This window comes from Dermacentor albipictus, chromosome 7 (assembly GCF_038994185.2).
Source record: "Dermacentor albipictus isolate Rhodes 1998 colony chromosome 7, USDA_Dalb.pri_finalv2, whole genome shotgun sequence".
Lineage (NCBI taxonomy): Eukaryota > Metazoa > Arthropoda > Arachnida > Ixodida > Ixodidae > Dermacentor > Dermacentor albipictus.
The window spans coordinates 34,708,160-34,723,375 of NC_091827.1; the positions used below are offsets into that span (position 1 = coordinate 34,708,160).

At 50.2% G+C, this 15,216-nt stretch overlaps 2 protein-coding genes across 2 annotated transcripts in view; both read left to right on the forward strand.

Moving 5' to 3' along the window:
* Nucleotides 1–4,963, forward strand: part of Msp300 (Muscle-specific protein 300 kDa) — a 314,508-nt gene extending 309,545 nt beyond the window's left edge. Inside the window, exons 121-122 of the mRNA XM_070521946.1 lie at nt 1,662–1,793; nt 3,107–4,963. Of these exons, the coding sequence (XP_070378047.1) occupies nt 1,662–1,793; nt 3,107–4,255 (1,281 nt within the window). The 3' untranslated portion in view covers nt 4,256–4,963. The remainder of the gene's footprint in view (nt 1–1,661; nt 1,794–3,106) is intronic.
* A 222-nt stretch (nt 4,964–5,185) lies between these two features.
* The window catches only part of LOC139047813 (titin-like), an 86,740-nt gene continuing 76,709 nt past the window's right edge, over nt 5,186–15,216 (forward strand). The window contains exons 1-11 of the mRNA XM_070521947.1: nt 5,186–7,706; nt 8,028–9,083; nt 9,153–9,608; nt 9,678–10,177; nt 10,253–11,155; nt 11,297–11,441; nt 11,490–12,208; nt 12,350–12,736; nt 12,875–13,261; nt 13,403–14,047; nt 14,189–15,100. Of these exons, the coding sequence (XP_070378048.1) occupies nt 5,186–7,706; nt 8,028–9,083; nt 9,153–9,608; nt 9,678–10,177; nt 10,253–11,155; nt 11,297–11,441; nt 11,490–12,208; nt 12,350–12,736; nt 12,875–13,261; nt 13,403–14,047; nt 14,189–15,100 (8,631 nt within the window). The remainder of the gene's footprint in view (nt 7,707–8,027; nt 9,084–9,152; nt 9,609–9,677; nt 10,178–10,252; nt 11,156–11,296; nt 11,442–11,489; nt 12,209–12,349; nt 12,737–12,874; nt 13,262–13,402; nt 14,048–14,188; nt 15,101–15,216) is intronic.

Below are 15,216 nucleotides of genomic sequence, written 5' to 3' on the forward strand. Positions count from 1 at the left end.
ATATTTCACCAGGTGCAGGATAAAATATGCACTCAGCTCCTTTTTTTTTTTTCTTTAGAATGATAGCTCGCATGTCACCATAGTGGCAAAAAACAATGTGACATGAATTTTGCATTGTATTGCAGAAACAGAAAATTTTTCCTCTGCGCTCACAGTATCCAGTGACATGCAATCATCTTTGCCCAAGTGATGTGCAGATAAACCTCGATATAATAAACTTCAGTAAAATGAAGTTCTTGATATAACAAAGTGTTTAACTTTTTATAACTTCTTGTCCATAGAACATCATAGAATGCCCCGTGCACCATGCATTTTGAACCTCGGTATACAGAAGTGCGCGCATACTCGATTTCAATATAACATAATTTCACTGCCACTGCAACCAAATACCAAAGCAATAAATGGAAATAGCTGTAGATGCAGATAGTCAAACTGCTTAATCAGATGTGGCTGCTTGCAAACGCACTTCTCAAATCACGCTCCATGCCACACAGCTGCTGCCAAAACGTAGCAACAGGACTCTCTCGCTGTCATGTTCCGCATGTCCCGTGCGGTAACATGATCAAGCATGCGATAAGGGGTGAAGGAAACAGAGGGCATCTGAGCGTGCATTTCCTTCTCTAGACCAGCCATGGCTGCCCATGGCTCTAAGCGCAGCCAAGCATGTCCACTGCCCACTCGCCCTATCTTGGACATAATCTGCTATCAGTGCAAACTCTGGGCAAACTCAGATGGCCATGGCTTCATGTGTGCGGTCTTCTCGCGTGTTTAGTGGTGGAGGATGTGTAATCTCCTTGAGTTTTGGAGGCATGTTGAAGCGAGAGGCAGACAAAGCGTTTGCTCCCCTCTGCTTGCACTCTTTGTGATAGCGGCGTCCCACTGCGTACAGCAGACAGGATGCACAAGCTTCGCGGGCTGGGCTTTATACCGCCGATGTGAAGATACCGTCAATGCAGCATGAAATCGTATCTTTGATTGCCAACTCTCAAATTCAACAGAATGAGATTTTCTTTATCATTGAAATTCGTTTTTTTTTTTCTGGCTGCCTGATAACTCCCCAATAATTAATTCCCTGATAACTTAATTAGTAAGCAGATCCTTACTGCAATTTATACGGCCAAAAAAACTACAAATGTTACTTTGTGTAGTCGTGTAATACTTTGCTATTGCTACAGATGCTTTGCCTTTTGAGTGAAGCTAAAACTTTTCCGTCATTGAAATTCGTTTTCACAGATTGCCCGATAATTCTGAAATATTTATGGCCCCTTCCGTGTAATAGAAATCCATCAGTGACTGTACTTATTTGCATAAAAATTCTAAGTTCAGTAGAACAATGTTTTTGATATAATAAAGCAAGCTGCTGATTTTTACCTATTTCATTATATAGGAGTTTAAGTGTGGGAAAGTGTGGTGCAGGTGAATGGTGCATAATAAGAGGACGACAGCACACAACACCACTTCATTTGCATGTGCTTTGTTTTCCTACCTGTTCGAGCTCATGCACCACATTTTTTTTTTTTGTGCTAGTTGTCCACATGAGTGCAGCACGTGCCTCGCACGAGGTGATTTCACGCAAGCGCTTATTGCATCCAGGAATAAAAAAGATGGGCTGATCCTAAGCAACGTGCTCATTTTGTGTGACGGTTTTCTTCTTCTTGCAGGATGAGCAATATAGTCAGGACCTCCTTCACGTGAGGCAACTGCTGTCGCAATCGGAGCACCGACTGAAGCTGGCCCTCGGGGCTATCGGTAACACGCCTGCGGAACGCACTCTGAACCTCAAGCTCCAGGAGGTGCGTACTACGTCCCTCATACTGCAGATAAATATCTTCCCATGTGCTTATTTTCCTGTGTGCCTGTGCCAGAATTGTTATCCCTTGTAGTGCGTATCTTCTGTTGTAGCTGTTGTGCTAGGATCTTGCAAGACAGACAGTGCAAACGTAGTTGCATTTTTAAACTGTGCCACTGCTCACATACTTCTTCTTTCTTTCAATCTCGCTTCCTTGCTTATTTCTTCTAAAGTAGAAACTGCTTATTATTGCTCATAGTTTGGCCTCACTTGAACTTGACAACTATTTTCTGAAACTGTACTGGGGACTTTGTGGGCAACTCAACACCCTGGCTTGCTTCTTTCCTTCTGCTCTGTTGCTCTAGTCATTGCTGCATTACCCAACAATCAGTATTTGTAGACAGTCACTCTTGCAGCGTTAAAAGTACATTACAAAGGTCTTAATGAACTGAAGTGTAATGAACTGAAGTATGAAATTTCTCACTTCACAGAGCAGCGGAGAAGCATGTAAGATTGTGCTTGGTAATCTGACCGGTGTCCGACAAGAACTGTCAGCAAAAACAAAGAAACAACCGAATCCGAGAGACACAAATGCTGTGTTCGGAAACCTTGCTTCTTTGGTGGTGCCACGTGGGAAGTAGCAGCCAGGCATTGATTAGCTCCTTTTGCCTTCTACATGCTGATAATTGCAAGAATTCTAACCTAAACATCATAATGTATTTAACTGAAATTTATAAACTCTAGCCTTAGCTTCAGTGCTTTTTTTTTCTTTCTTACCAGCAGTCATATCAGCCAGTTACACATACCAACCAAAAAAATCCTTATTTGTCTGCACACCTGATTGATCATAAATGTCTGTTGGTTGTGGGTATGATATCAACTTGCCACAGCCACATTCTGACCAAAATGCGGTGCCAAAATGAATCCACACCCATCCGCTCTAGTGTCCCTCCTAACATAAGTGTAGTTTTGGAAAGTCAATCCATTAGCAAAATCAATCAATCAATCAATTTGTTAATGGGATGTGACCCTTTGTCCAGTTCAAAGGAGGCTGAAAGAGAGTAGAGATTGCACTGTTCATCTCCTAAAATTGAGTGCCATGTAAATGGTGGACAGTGAGGCAGCAGACTGGCAGTGTGGCCACACATTGTAACCCACGTAGAAAAGTCGAGGCGTTGTGCTGTAGAAGTAGCAAAGCACGTCGTTGGTTGTGTTCCCAACTAGGTTGTACCTAGGGTAGCGCGCAGCTCGTAACCAACACACTGGTTGTTTCTCTTTCCTCCCCCTGGTGCCAAACATCTGTTCCCCACCACTCAGGCTCTTAAGGATGAGGTCAGAAAGTACCGGCACCAAATGACTCAGCTTCAGGACCACATACGCAAACTGCACCAGCGACAGTTGCCCGATGAGGTGCCGTTCAACGTCAGCACGGATACTTCGTACAAACGTTACGTCCGATCGCCACGTGGCAGTGCCCGCCCTTCCAGGGAAGCCACGCCTGAGCCAGGACAGGCTTCCTCCAGCTTAATGCCAGGCCTGGACTTCAGGGGTGCACCATTCCTTCAGCTGCCACGAGGAGCACATGGCTTGCCAGCCGAAAGCCACGAGCACCTCGAAGAAACCGAGCAGATTCCCGTCACCCTCATTGCCCCGGTGACGCAGAGTTTGGCTCCGGCAACATCACAGGAAAGACACGCGAAGTCAGGCGCAGCCAAGTCAAGCTCCAAAGATGGGTCGAGCCAACAGAAAAATGTAGATGGCAAGGTGCAGCAGTCTCGGAGCACAGCCGACTCCAGGCAAGCAGAGAGCTCGGGCGAGCCATCTCTGGCACCAAGGCCGACGTACGCGGAAATCCTGTCTGGGAGAGCGAGCCCACAGCCGACTTTGGTCACAGAGTCTAGCGCCGACGATGAGCCAGTTCAGCTTGAAGCCAGGAAGCCTCATCCTGAAAAAGACAGCCGGCAGGATGACAAGGATTCCCACACTTCTGCAGTTCAAGTCCCAGTGACAGTGGAAACAGAGACTGCCGAACGACTGAACGGAACGACGCAGCCTGTCGAAACGGCGCAGAAAGAACTGTTGTCGCCCACGGGCGAGTCTAAAAGGTTGACATATGCGCAAGTGGCCCGTATGGGAAGCCCCGTGCCCGGCTATGAAGGGGTTGAGTCTAGGAGCGAGCCGGTTGCCGGTGAGGACGTATCAGGGGGAGTGCGCGAGTCGGGAGGTGTGAGCAAGGACGCGGTGGGGGTTGTGCCTCAGAGGACAGGTGCCGATGAGAGTGGCGCGTGCTCGCCGGAGCAGCGTCAGGGCACCCCCTTGGAAGAGACGGCCAGCAAGAAAAAGGCCAAGAAAAAGCGCAAGGGGCTGCCTGAAGAGGCAAGCGCTCGGGAACCTGTTGGGGAAGGAGGGGGTGAAAATGCTGGGCGCCATTCCGACGGGTGCCTTGACCCAGCCTCCAAGGTTTGATTCGAACAACACCTTCGCATGTTCGCAGCTGTTTTTAGAGGACAAGCTCCCTCTCCGAAAGACCACATATCATGCCCTTGTCGCCTGCCTGGTCTGCAATATGACTAATCAAGCATCAGCATTACTCCTTTCCCTGTTTGCACTTTCCAACGCACACCCCAATCCCACCCCACTGCTCGAGAGTACTACTGCAGCTACTAACGCTTGTACTTTTCTTTGCCGTGCTCTTTGGAAAAGAGTTTGTAGATCTCAGTTGTGGACACCTGACCACTACTACTGCTACTACCATGAGTCTTTACCTCATGTACTGCCATTTGCTGCTTCTTGTGCATAGGCACCATTGATGAGAATGGCTTCTGTGTGTCCTGCGATACTGCGCCAGTTCGTAGGAAAGGCAATCACCGCGTGCATATTTATAGTAGCCCTAGCATGTCTGTGTGACAGGCAGTGAGTTTATTTTGTGTTGTGTTGCATTTGCATTTGAGAGTGCCTTTGCTAGTCATGTTTGACGGTTACACAGAGACTTTGGGTGGCTCATAGTGGGCTTAAACATTGTTTCGTGGAATAATTTTGCATAACTGTGTCATACTTTGTTGTTACGAGAGTGCCACGCATGGTGTGTTCTCATCTTCTGATATCGTGTCTTTGTGTTATTTTTTTTTCGCTCCTGTTTTTTATGGCAATACAAACTTGTACATCTGCACCACCTTCCCTTGTCTTCCTGTCTTTCTTTCTCTCTTTGTCTTCTCCTCTATCTTCTTCTCTGCAACTTCCTCCATCAGCTCTTGTCACTTTCGGCTGCACACACAGTCACAGTACTGGATTGGTCACAGCAAGGCCCTGACTAACGGCCTAGTATTTGGTTTACAGGGGGCGGACGTATCGAGTGAAACAATCCCGAAGCTTTCCGGCCAAGCTCCGGGCTCATTTATGGACGTCCCCGCCGGCCAGGAGTACATGGCGTTCTACCAGTCTAGACCGCAGACCGTTGTGACTCGAGAGCAGCAGCCAGACGGGACCTCTCAGGTGACTCGCACCACCACCAGGCTCGTCTCGGCAGTCAGCACAGGGCAGACAGGCGGTCAGCCGCATCTGGGAACAGATCGAGGTCACCAGCCTTGGCAGCTCTCTGAATCTTTTAGATCTCTTACAAGCCCCGATGGCATTCAAGCATACACAGCGAATCTGGAGCCTCAGGGGAGGTCAGAACAGTTGACTACGGTTAGCACTGTCAGCGGCAGTTGGAGCTCCGAACACGGCAGTCCCATGTGGGAGTCCTGGCAGTCCCAGCCAGCAGATGGGCACGCTCGTTTTGGTACTAGCTGGGTTGTAACACGTCACGACCGCAGTCCTTCCCCCATGCCTTTCCTTGCAGCGGCAACGGAGAGGCACTCAACACAGGACACAACCGACACTCACCCGCAGGCAGTCACAGTGACTACCGGAGAGCTTGCTCCCACACTGAGCAGCCTGCCAGGAGAGCCTAGGGTACTTAGTGACACATCTGTTGATGACGAGCTCAGGGCGCTGTCATCACTCACCGGCAGGCAAGAACCCGCACCTGGTGAAGTCAAGCTGGTGGAGAGCGAGTTTAAGAGGGAAGTGGAACCACTGAACCTGGTGTCTTCGAGGGTCGTGCAGGACACAGAGGAGAGGAAAACCATTGAGCTGAAGTTCCAGGAAAAAGTTCAGCTTGTTCATTACTCCTTCCAGCTTCCGTCCTTCGCGGAATTTGTGCAAGCGCCAGAAGAGGACGCCCACGAGGTGAGGCCTCTGGACAGCACAAACGTGGAAGGCGTTGCTGCAAGTGAAATTCCCGGAGAGAAACAGACCACCACTGAAGTGTACAGTGTGAGAGTGCATGAATCTGAAATGGACACCAGGAAGTCGATGCAGAGGATAGATGCACACGAAATGGTAAGTGATGGTGTGTCTACACAACGCAGTCACGGTTGGACACCTGATAGTGTCCTCAAGGGAAGTGCCAAAGCTTCTGCCAAACCTCCAGCTGAAACTAAAGAGCTCAATACAATGACGTCAAAGCAGATGCCCAGTATACACACCCTGCAGCAGCGAGAGATAACACTCGACAAGGTGCCGGCAATAACTGGTGAAGGCATCACAAGCACTTTGGTTTTTCCAGCTGATTCTGAGACTGAGACATCTCAGTCTGAGAAACGGCGTGAGGTTGTCAGCCGCACTACCGTAACTGTTAGGCAGCTGTCACCTGGTGAAGGATCGGCAGCTGCCGATCCTCGCCACTTATTCCCGGACGCCAAGTCCATGAAGGAAACAGGTAAGGAAGGCCAGAAGGGAGAACCAATGCTTGTGAGTCAAAAACCAGGCACCACTGAGGTTGATGCTGTGATCATGAAAGGTCGGGTCTCCAAATCACCCACAACAAGCACGACACTTGCAACAAGCACAACAGACGTGGGCAACACTGTTTATGCCATAAGCACCGATCTGCTGTCTATGGTGCCGCAGCAACCGATTAACGTGACAGCACTCGAAGGACCAGAAAAGGCTCTGGAAAGGGCTAATAAGCACCCAAAACATCTCGAGCTCCAAAAGAAGGAAAGTCCACTCCCATCAATTACAGTCAGCAAGACTTTGTCTGAGCAGCACGAAATTGATCCTGGGAAGCCCCCACTGTCTTCTGGGACTGGCACAGAGCCTGCTGGGAAACCTTTGCTCTCTCAGTCTGAGCAAGGCGAAAGCACTCCATTGGTGGCAAAAGAAACCGGGGAGCCTGCAAGCCTAGGATATGATGAGCAAAAGACAACAGATGATGATGCCCACACTAATGGCCAACCTAAGCATTTGAAAAAGAGTTCCAAGCAAAAGAAGAAGGACCATTCTCCATCTCCCCAAGTCCAAGACACGAAAACATCAAGCAATCCGCTGGACAGATTCGGCAAAAAAGTGAAGAAATTTGCAATGAACTTGTTCTCTGGAGACAGCAAGCATCCCTCCGATGTCACTCCTGCAGAAGACGCCAAGAAAGAACAGCCTGTCCAGCCAGACGTTGAAACGAAGAAGGAGAAGAAGAAAAAATCAAAAAAGAAAAGCAAGGCTCCCCTTCCCGAGCAACCCGCTCTTGTAACACCGTCAAGGGTAGAAACTGAAAGCGACAAACCTGACGCCATGCAACCGGCACCAGCAAAAGAAACAGGCGAACCGCAACCCCTTCAAGAAGGCTTTGACAGTACCCTTACCACTCCTCGAGGTAAGACTCCGGCCGATGTCTCTCGGCAGCTTGTCATTCCGTGTGACGACAGTAAACAACCACACGGTGTGGCCACGTCTGTTGCGCTTGATGCCAAAGTGCCTGCTGTGATGCCTGGCAGTGCACAAGCTCCAGATGGTGTGACGCCAGCTGTGCAGAACGATAAGCTACACGAGGCAGGGACCGACCTTACAGTTCACATCATCAGTGATCCTTTCGTAGGTGAGGTAACCAAATACGACGTACCTCCAACGACACAACAGTCCCATGATCGTTCCAGCGCAGTTCCTTACGTGCCTGTTTATACTCAGCCGTCCATAGGTGGAAAAGCTCAGTCCCCTCAAAAATATACTAAAGAATTGCCACTTGAGTCAGCCGATGCCCCTAAGGCAGAACATGACACTTCTTTGGACAAACTGGGAACAAAAAAACCTAAGGCTCCCTCTGAGGAAAGCACGCTCACTATAATATATGGAGTTCCTACCATCACAACAACCACAATAGTTGAGCATTCACAGATAACAAGTCTCTCAAACACTGCAGAAATGCTGCCACCAGGCGACCACAAGCAGCAACCAGATATGCAAAACAAGACTGGTTTCGATGCTTCTTCAGGGTTCCCTAAAACACCAAGCCATAGTGACATTACTAGAGCAGCTGCAATGAAAGCAGTCATCAAAGATGGCTCTATGCCACAACAAAAAGAGGACAAACAACACCCAGGCAAGAAAGAAAAAGGAAATAAAGAAAAGGAGAGTGGCCTGGACTCCCAACATAAAAACGACAAAGAACATGGACACGGAAAAATTGATGAGCCAAAAGAAATGCCTGAAGAGCAAGGACGTGAGAAATATTCCGAACTTCACAACACAGAACCAGCACATGTCATCAGAGAGGGTGAGCACCTCCAAGACCCCTATGAGAAAACACTGAACGTAAGCAAAACAACCATCCATGGACACCAAGAAGTTTCACACAAAGTAGAACAACTTCCGGAAACATGCGTTCTCAGTGAGGCTGGTCTATATCAACAGCCTGAACACATGGACAAACTGAAAGAGGAAACAACATCAAAGATCATCTCACACAGAAACGAGCCAGTAGGTCAAGACTATGATAACACACACCTTATTTCCGAACTGACTGACATAATCAGAGAATGTAGAAGAGAGCATACCCAAATGAGTGCAGAGACACTTCCGAAGCCAGAAACTGAACACGAAGCTCCTGGCAAGAAAAACAAGCGCAAGTCAAAGAAGCCATCCAATGAGCCACATCACCATAAAGATACCAAGACGGTCATCTTCACTGAAGTGACCCGCATCATCAAGGAAGGTGAGAGCGAGCCAAGGTTCCTTGAAGAGCCTAAAACTAACACGCAAGAGCTGACCAAGCTTCCAAGCAAAGAGAGCACATCTGGAATGGAGCCCACTCCAACTATCTTTGGCTGGAAGAAAGCACCTGAGAAGCCAGAAACCGATGACAAGGAACCTGGCAAGAAAAAGAAGGGGAAGCCAAAGAAGCCGTCCGATGAGCCACATGATCAGAAAGAACCCGAAACGGTCATCATCACTGAAGTGACTCGCATCATCGAGGAAGGTAAGAAGGAGCCAGCATTCCCTGGAGAACCTGGTGCTGAAATACAACCCACCAAGCTTCCAAGCAGAGAGGGCACACCTGGAAAGGAGCCCACTCCGACTATCTTTGGCTGGCAGGAGACACCTGAGAAGGCAGAAGCCGATGACAAGGAGCCTGGCAAGAAAAAGAAGGGCAAGCCAAAGAAGCCATTTGATGAGCCACATGACCGGAAAGAACCCGAAACGGTCATCATCACTGAAGTGACTCGCATCATCGAGGAAGGTAAGAAAGAGCCAGCATTCCCTGGAGAACCTGGTGCTGAAACACAAGAGCCCACCAAGCTTCCAAGCAGAGAGGGTACACCTGGAAAGGAGCCCTCTACGACTATCTTTGGCTGGAGGGAAACACCTGAAAAGCCAGAAGTTGATGATAAAGAACCTGGCAAGAAAAAGAAGAGCAAGCCAAAGAAGCCATCCGATGAGCTACTTGAGCGGAAAGAACCCGAGACGGTCATCATCACTGAAGTTACTCGCATCATCGAGGAAGGTAAGAAGGAGCCAGCATTCCCTGGAGAACCTGGTGCTGAAATACAACCCACCAAGCTTCCAAGCAGAGAGGGCACACCTGGAAAGGAGCCCACTCCGACTATCTTTGGCTGGAAGGAGACCCCTGAGAAGCCAGAAACCGATGACAAGGAACATGGCAAGAAAAAGAAGGGCAAGCCAAAGAAGCCGTCCGATGAGCCACATGATCAGAAAGAACCCGAAACGGTCATCATCACTGAAGTGACTCGCATCATCGAGGAAGGTAAGAAAGAGCCAGCATTCCCTGGAGAACCTGGTGCTGAAACACAAGAGCACACGAAGCTTCCAAGCAGAGAGGGCACACCTGGAAAGGAGCCCACTCCGACTATCTTTTGCTGGCAGGAGACACCTGAGAAGCCAGAAGCCGATGACAAGGAGCCTGGCAAGAAAAAGAAGGGCAAGCCAAAGAAGCCATCCGATGAGCCACATGACCGGAAAGAACCCGAAACGGTCATCATCACTGAAGTGACTCGCATCGTCGACGAAGGTAAGAAGGAGCCAGCATTCCCTGGAGAACCTGGTGCTGAAACTGCAGAGCCCACCAAGCTTCCAAGCAGAGAGGGCACACCTGGAAAGGAGCCCACTCCGACTATCTTTGGCTGGCAGGAGACACCTGAGAAGCCAGAAGCCGATGACAAGGAGCCTGGCAAGAAAAAGAAGGGCAAGCCAAAGAAGCCATCCGATGAGCCACATGACCGGAAAGAACCCGAAACGGTCATCATCACTGAAGTGACTCGCATCATAGAGGAAGGTAAGAAGGAGCCAGCATTCCCTGGAGAACCTGGTGCTGAAATACAACCCACCAAGCTTCCAAGCAGAGAGGGCACACCTGGAAAGGAGCCCACTCCGACTATCTTTGGCTGGAAGGAGACACCTGTTAAGCCAGAAACCGATGACAGGGAACCTGGCAAGAAAAAGAAGGGCAAGCCAAAGAAGCCATCCGATGAGCCACATGATCAGAAAGAGCCCGAAACGGTCATCATCACTGAAGTCACTCGCATCATCAAGGAAGGTAAGGAGCCAGCATTCCCTGGAGAACCTGGTTCTGAAACACAACCCACCAAGCTTCCAAGCAGAGAGAGCACACCAGGAAAGGAGCCCACTCCGACTATCTTTGGCTGGAAGGAGACCCCTGAGAAGCCAGAAGCTGATGACAAGGAGCCTGGCAAGAAAAAGAAGGGCAAGCCAAAGAAGCCATTTGATGAGCCACATGACCGGAAAGAACCCGAAACGGTCATCATCACTGAAGTGACTCGCATCATCGAGGAAGGTAAGAAGGAGCCAGCATTCCCTGGAGAACCTGGTGCTGAAATACAACCCACCAAGCTTCCAAGCAGAGAGAGCACACCAGGAAAGGAACCCACTCCGACTATCTTTGGCTGGAAGGAGACCCCTGAGAAGCCAGAAACCGATGACAAGGAACCTGGCAAGAAAAAGAAGGGGAAGCCAAAGAAGCCGTATGATGAGCCACATGATCAGAAAAAACCCGAAACGGTCATCATCACTGAAGTGACTCGCATCATCGAGGAAGGTAAGAAAGAGCCAGCATTCCCTGGAGAACCTGGTGCTGAAACTCAAGAGCCCACCAAGCTTCCAAGCAGAGAGGGCACACCTGGAAAGGAGCCCACTCCGACTATCTTTGGCTGGCAGGAGACACCTGAGAAGCCAGAAGCCGATGACAAGGAGCCTGGCAAGAAAAAGAAGGGCAAGCCAAAGAAGCCATCTGATGAGCTACTTGAGCGGAAAGAACCCGAGACGGTCATCATCACTGAAGTGACTCGCATCATCGAGGAAGGTAAGAAAGAGCCAGCATTCCCTGGAGAACCTGGTGCTGAAACACAAGAGCCCACCAAGCTTCCAAGCAGAGAGGGCACACCTGGAAAGGAGCCCACTCCGACTATCTTTGGCTGGCAAGAGACCCCTGAGAAGCCAGAAGCTGATGACAAGGAGCCTGGCAAAAAAAAGAAGGGCAAGCCAATGAAGCCATCCGATGAGTCACATGACCGGAAAGAACCCGAAACGGTCATCATCACTGAAGTGACTCGCATCATCGAGGAAGGTAAAAAGGAGCCAACATTCCCTGGAGAACCTGGTGCTGAAACTGCAGAGCCCACCAAGCTTCCAAGCAGAGAGGGCACACCTGGAAAGGAGCCCACTCCGACTATCTTTGGCTGGCAGGAGACACCTGAGAAGCCAGAAGCTGATGACAAGGAGCCTGGCAAGAAAAAGAAGGGCAAGCCAAAGAAGCCATTTGATGAGCCACATGACCGGAAAGAACCCGAAACGGTCATCATCACTGAAGTGACTCGCATCATCGAGGAAGGTAAGAAGGAGCCAGCATTCCCTGGAGAACCTGGTGCTGAAATACAACCCACCAAGCTTCCAAGCAGAGAGGGCACACCTGGAAAGGAGCCCACTCCGACTATCCTTGGCTGGAAGGAGACCCCTGAGAAGCCAGAAACCGATGACAAGGAACCTGGCAAGAAAAAGAAGGGGAAGCCAAAGAAGCCGTCTGATGAGCCACATGATCAGAAAAAACCCGAAACGGTCATCATCACTGAAGTGACTCGCATCATCGAGGAAGGTAAGAAAGAGCCAGCATTCCCTGGAGAACCTGGTGCTGAAACTCAAGAGCCCACCAAGCTTCCAAGCAGAGAGGGCACACCTGGAAAGGAGCCCACTCCGACTATCTTTGGCTGGCAGGAGACACCTGAGAAGCCAGAAGCCGATGACAAGGAGCCTGGCAAGAAAAAGAAGGGCAAGCCAAAGAAGCCATCTGATGAGCTACATGAGCGGAAAGAACCCGAGACGGTCATCATCACTGAAGTGACTCGCATCATCGAGGAAGGTAAGAAGGAGCCAGCATTCCCTGGAGAACCTGGTGCTGCAACGGAAGAGCCCACCAAGCTTCCAAGCAGAAAGGGCACACCTGGAAAGGAGCCCACTCCGACTATCATTGGCTGGCAGGAGACACCTGAGAAGCCAGAAGCCGATGACAAGGCGCCTGGCAAGAAAAAGAAGGGCAAGCCAAAGAAGCCATTTGATGAGCCATATGACCGGAAAGAACCCGAAAGGGTCATCATCACTGAAGTGACTCGCATCATCGAGGAAGGTAAGAAGGAGCCAGCATTCCCTGGAGAACCTGGTGCTGAAATACAACCCACCAAGCTTCCAAGCAGAGAGGGCACACCTGGAAAGGAGCCCACTCCGACTATCTTTGGCTGGCAGGAGACACCTGAGAAGGCAGAAGCCGATGACAAGGAGCCTGGCAAGAAAAAGAAGGGCAAGCCAAAGAAGCCATCCGATGAGCCACATGACTGGAAAGAACCCGAAACGGCCATCATCACTGAAGTGACTCGCATCATCAAGGAAGGTAAGAAAGAGCCAGCATTCCCTGGAGAACCTGGTGCTGAAACACAAGAGCCCACCAAGCTTCCAAGCAGAGAGGGCACACCTGGAAAGGCGCCCACTCCGACTATCTTTGGCTGGCAAGAGACACCTGAGAAGCCAGAAGCCGATGACAAGGAGCCTGGCAAGAAAAAGAAGGGCAAGCCAAAGAAGCCATCTGATGAGCTACTTGAGCGTAAAGAACCCGAAACGGTCATCATCACTGAAGTGACTCGCATCATCGAGGAAGGTAAAAAGGAGCCAGCATTCCCTGGAGAACCTGGTGCTGAAACTGTAGAGCCCACCAAGCTTCCAAGCAGAGAGGGCACACCTGGAAAGGAGCCCACTCCGACTATCTTTGGCTGGCAGGAGACACCTGAGAAGCCAGAAGCCGATGACAAGGAGCCTGGCAAGAAAAAGAAGGGCAAGCCAAAGAAGCCATTTGATGAGCCACATGACCGGAAAGAACCCGAAACGGTCATCATCACTGAAGTGACTCGCATCATCGAGGAAAGTAAGAAGGAGTTAGCATTCCCTGGAGAACCTGGTGCGGAAATACAACCCACCAAGCTTCCAAGCAGAGAGGGCACACCAGGAAAGGAGCCCACTCCGACTATCTTTGGCTGGAAGGAGACACCTGAGAAGCCAGAAGCCGATGACAAGGAGCCTGGCAAGAAAAAGAAGGGCAAGCCAAAGAAGCCATTTGATGAGCCACATGACCGGAAAGAACCCGAAACGGTCATCATCACTGAAGTGACTCGCATCATCGAGGAAGGTAAGAAGGAGCCATCATTCCCTGGAGAACCTGCTGCTGAAATACAACCCACCAAGCTTCCAAGCAGAGAGGGCACACCAGGAAAGGAGCCCACTCCGACTATCTTTGGCTGGAAGGAGACCCCTGAGAAGCCAGAAACCGATGACAAGGAACCTGGCAAGAAAAAGAAGGGGAAGCCAAAGAAGCCGTCCGATGAGCCACATGATCAGAAAGAACCCGAAACGGTCATCATCACTGAAGTGACTCGCATCATCGAGGAAGGTAAGAAAGAGCCAGCATTCCCTGGAGAACCTGGTGCTGAAACTCAAGAGCCCACCAAGCTTCCAAGCAGAGAGGGCACACCTGGAAAGGAGCCCACTCCGACTATCTTTGGCTGGCAGGAGACACCTGAGAAGCCAGAAGCCGATGACAAGGAGCCTGGCAAGAAAAAGAAGGGCAAGCCAAAGAAGCCATCCGATGAGCCACATGACCGGAAAGAACCCGAAACGGTCATCATCACTGAAGTGACTCGCATCATCGAGGAAGGTAAGAAAGAGCCAGAATTCCTTGGAGAACCTGGTGCTGAAACACAAGAGCCCACCAAGCTTCCAAGCAGAGAGGGCACACCTGGAAAGGAGCCCTCTACGACTATCTTTGGCTGGAGGGAAACACCTGAAAAGCCAGAAGTTGATGATAAAGAGCCTGGCAAGAAAAAGAAGGGCAAGCCAAAGAAGCCATCTGATGAGCTACTTGAGCGGAAAGAACCCGAGACGGTCATCATAACTGAAGTGAATCGCATCATCGAGGAAGGTAAGGAGCCAGCATTCCCTGGAGAACCTGGTGCTGAAACGGAAGAGCCCACCAAGCTTCCAAACAGAAAGGGCACACCTGGAAAGGAGCCCACTCCGACTATCTTTGGCTGGAAGGAGACCCCTGAGAAGCCAGAAACCGATGACAAGGAACCTGGCAAGAAAAAGAAGGGCAAGCCAAAGAAGCCGTCCGATGAGCCACATGATCAGAAAGAACCTGAAACGGTCATCATCACTGAAGTGACTCGCATCATCGAGGAAGGTAAGAAAGAGCCAGCATTCCCTGGAGAACCTGGTGCTGAAACACAAGAGCCCACCAAGCTACCGAGCAGAGAGGGCACACCTGGAAATAAGCCCACTCCGACTATCTTTGGCTGGCAGGAGACACCTGAGAAGCCAGAAGCCGATGACAAGGAGCCTGGCAAGAAAAAGAAGGGCAAGCCAAAGAAGCCATCTGATGAGCTACTTGAGCGTAAAGAACCCGAAACGGTCATCATCACTGAAGTGACTCGCATCATCGAGGAAGGTAAAAAGGAGCCAGCATTCCCTGGAGAACCTGGTGCTGAAACTGCAGAGCCCACCAAGCTTCCAAGCAGAGAGGGCACACCTGGAAAGGAGCC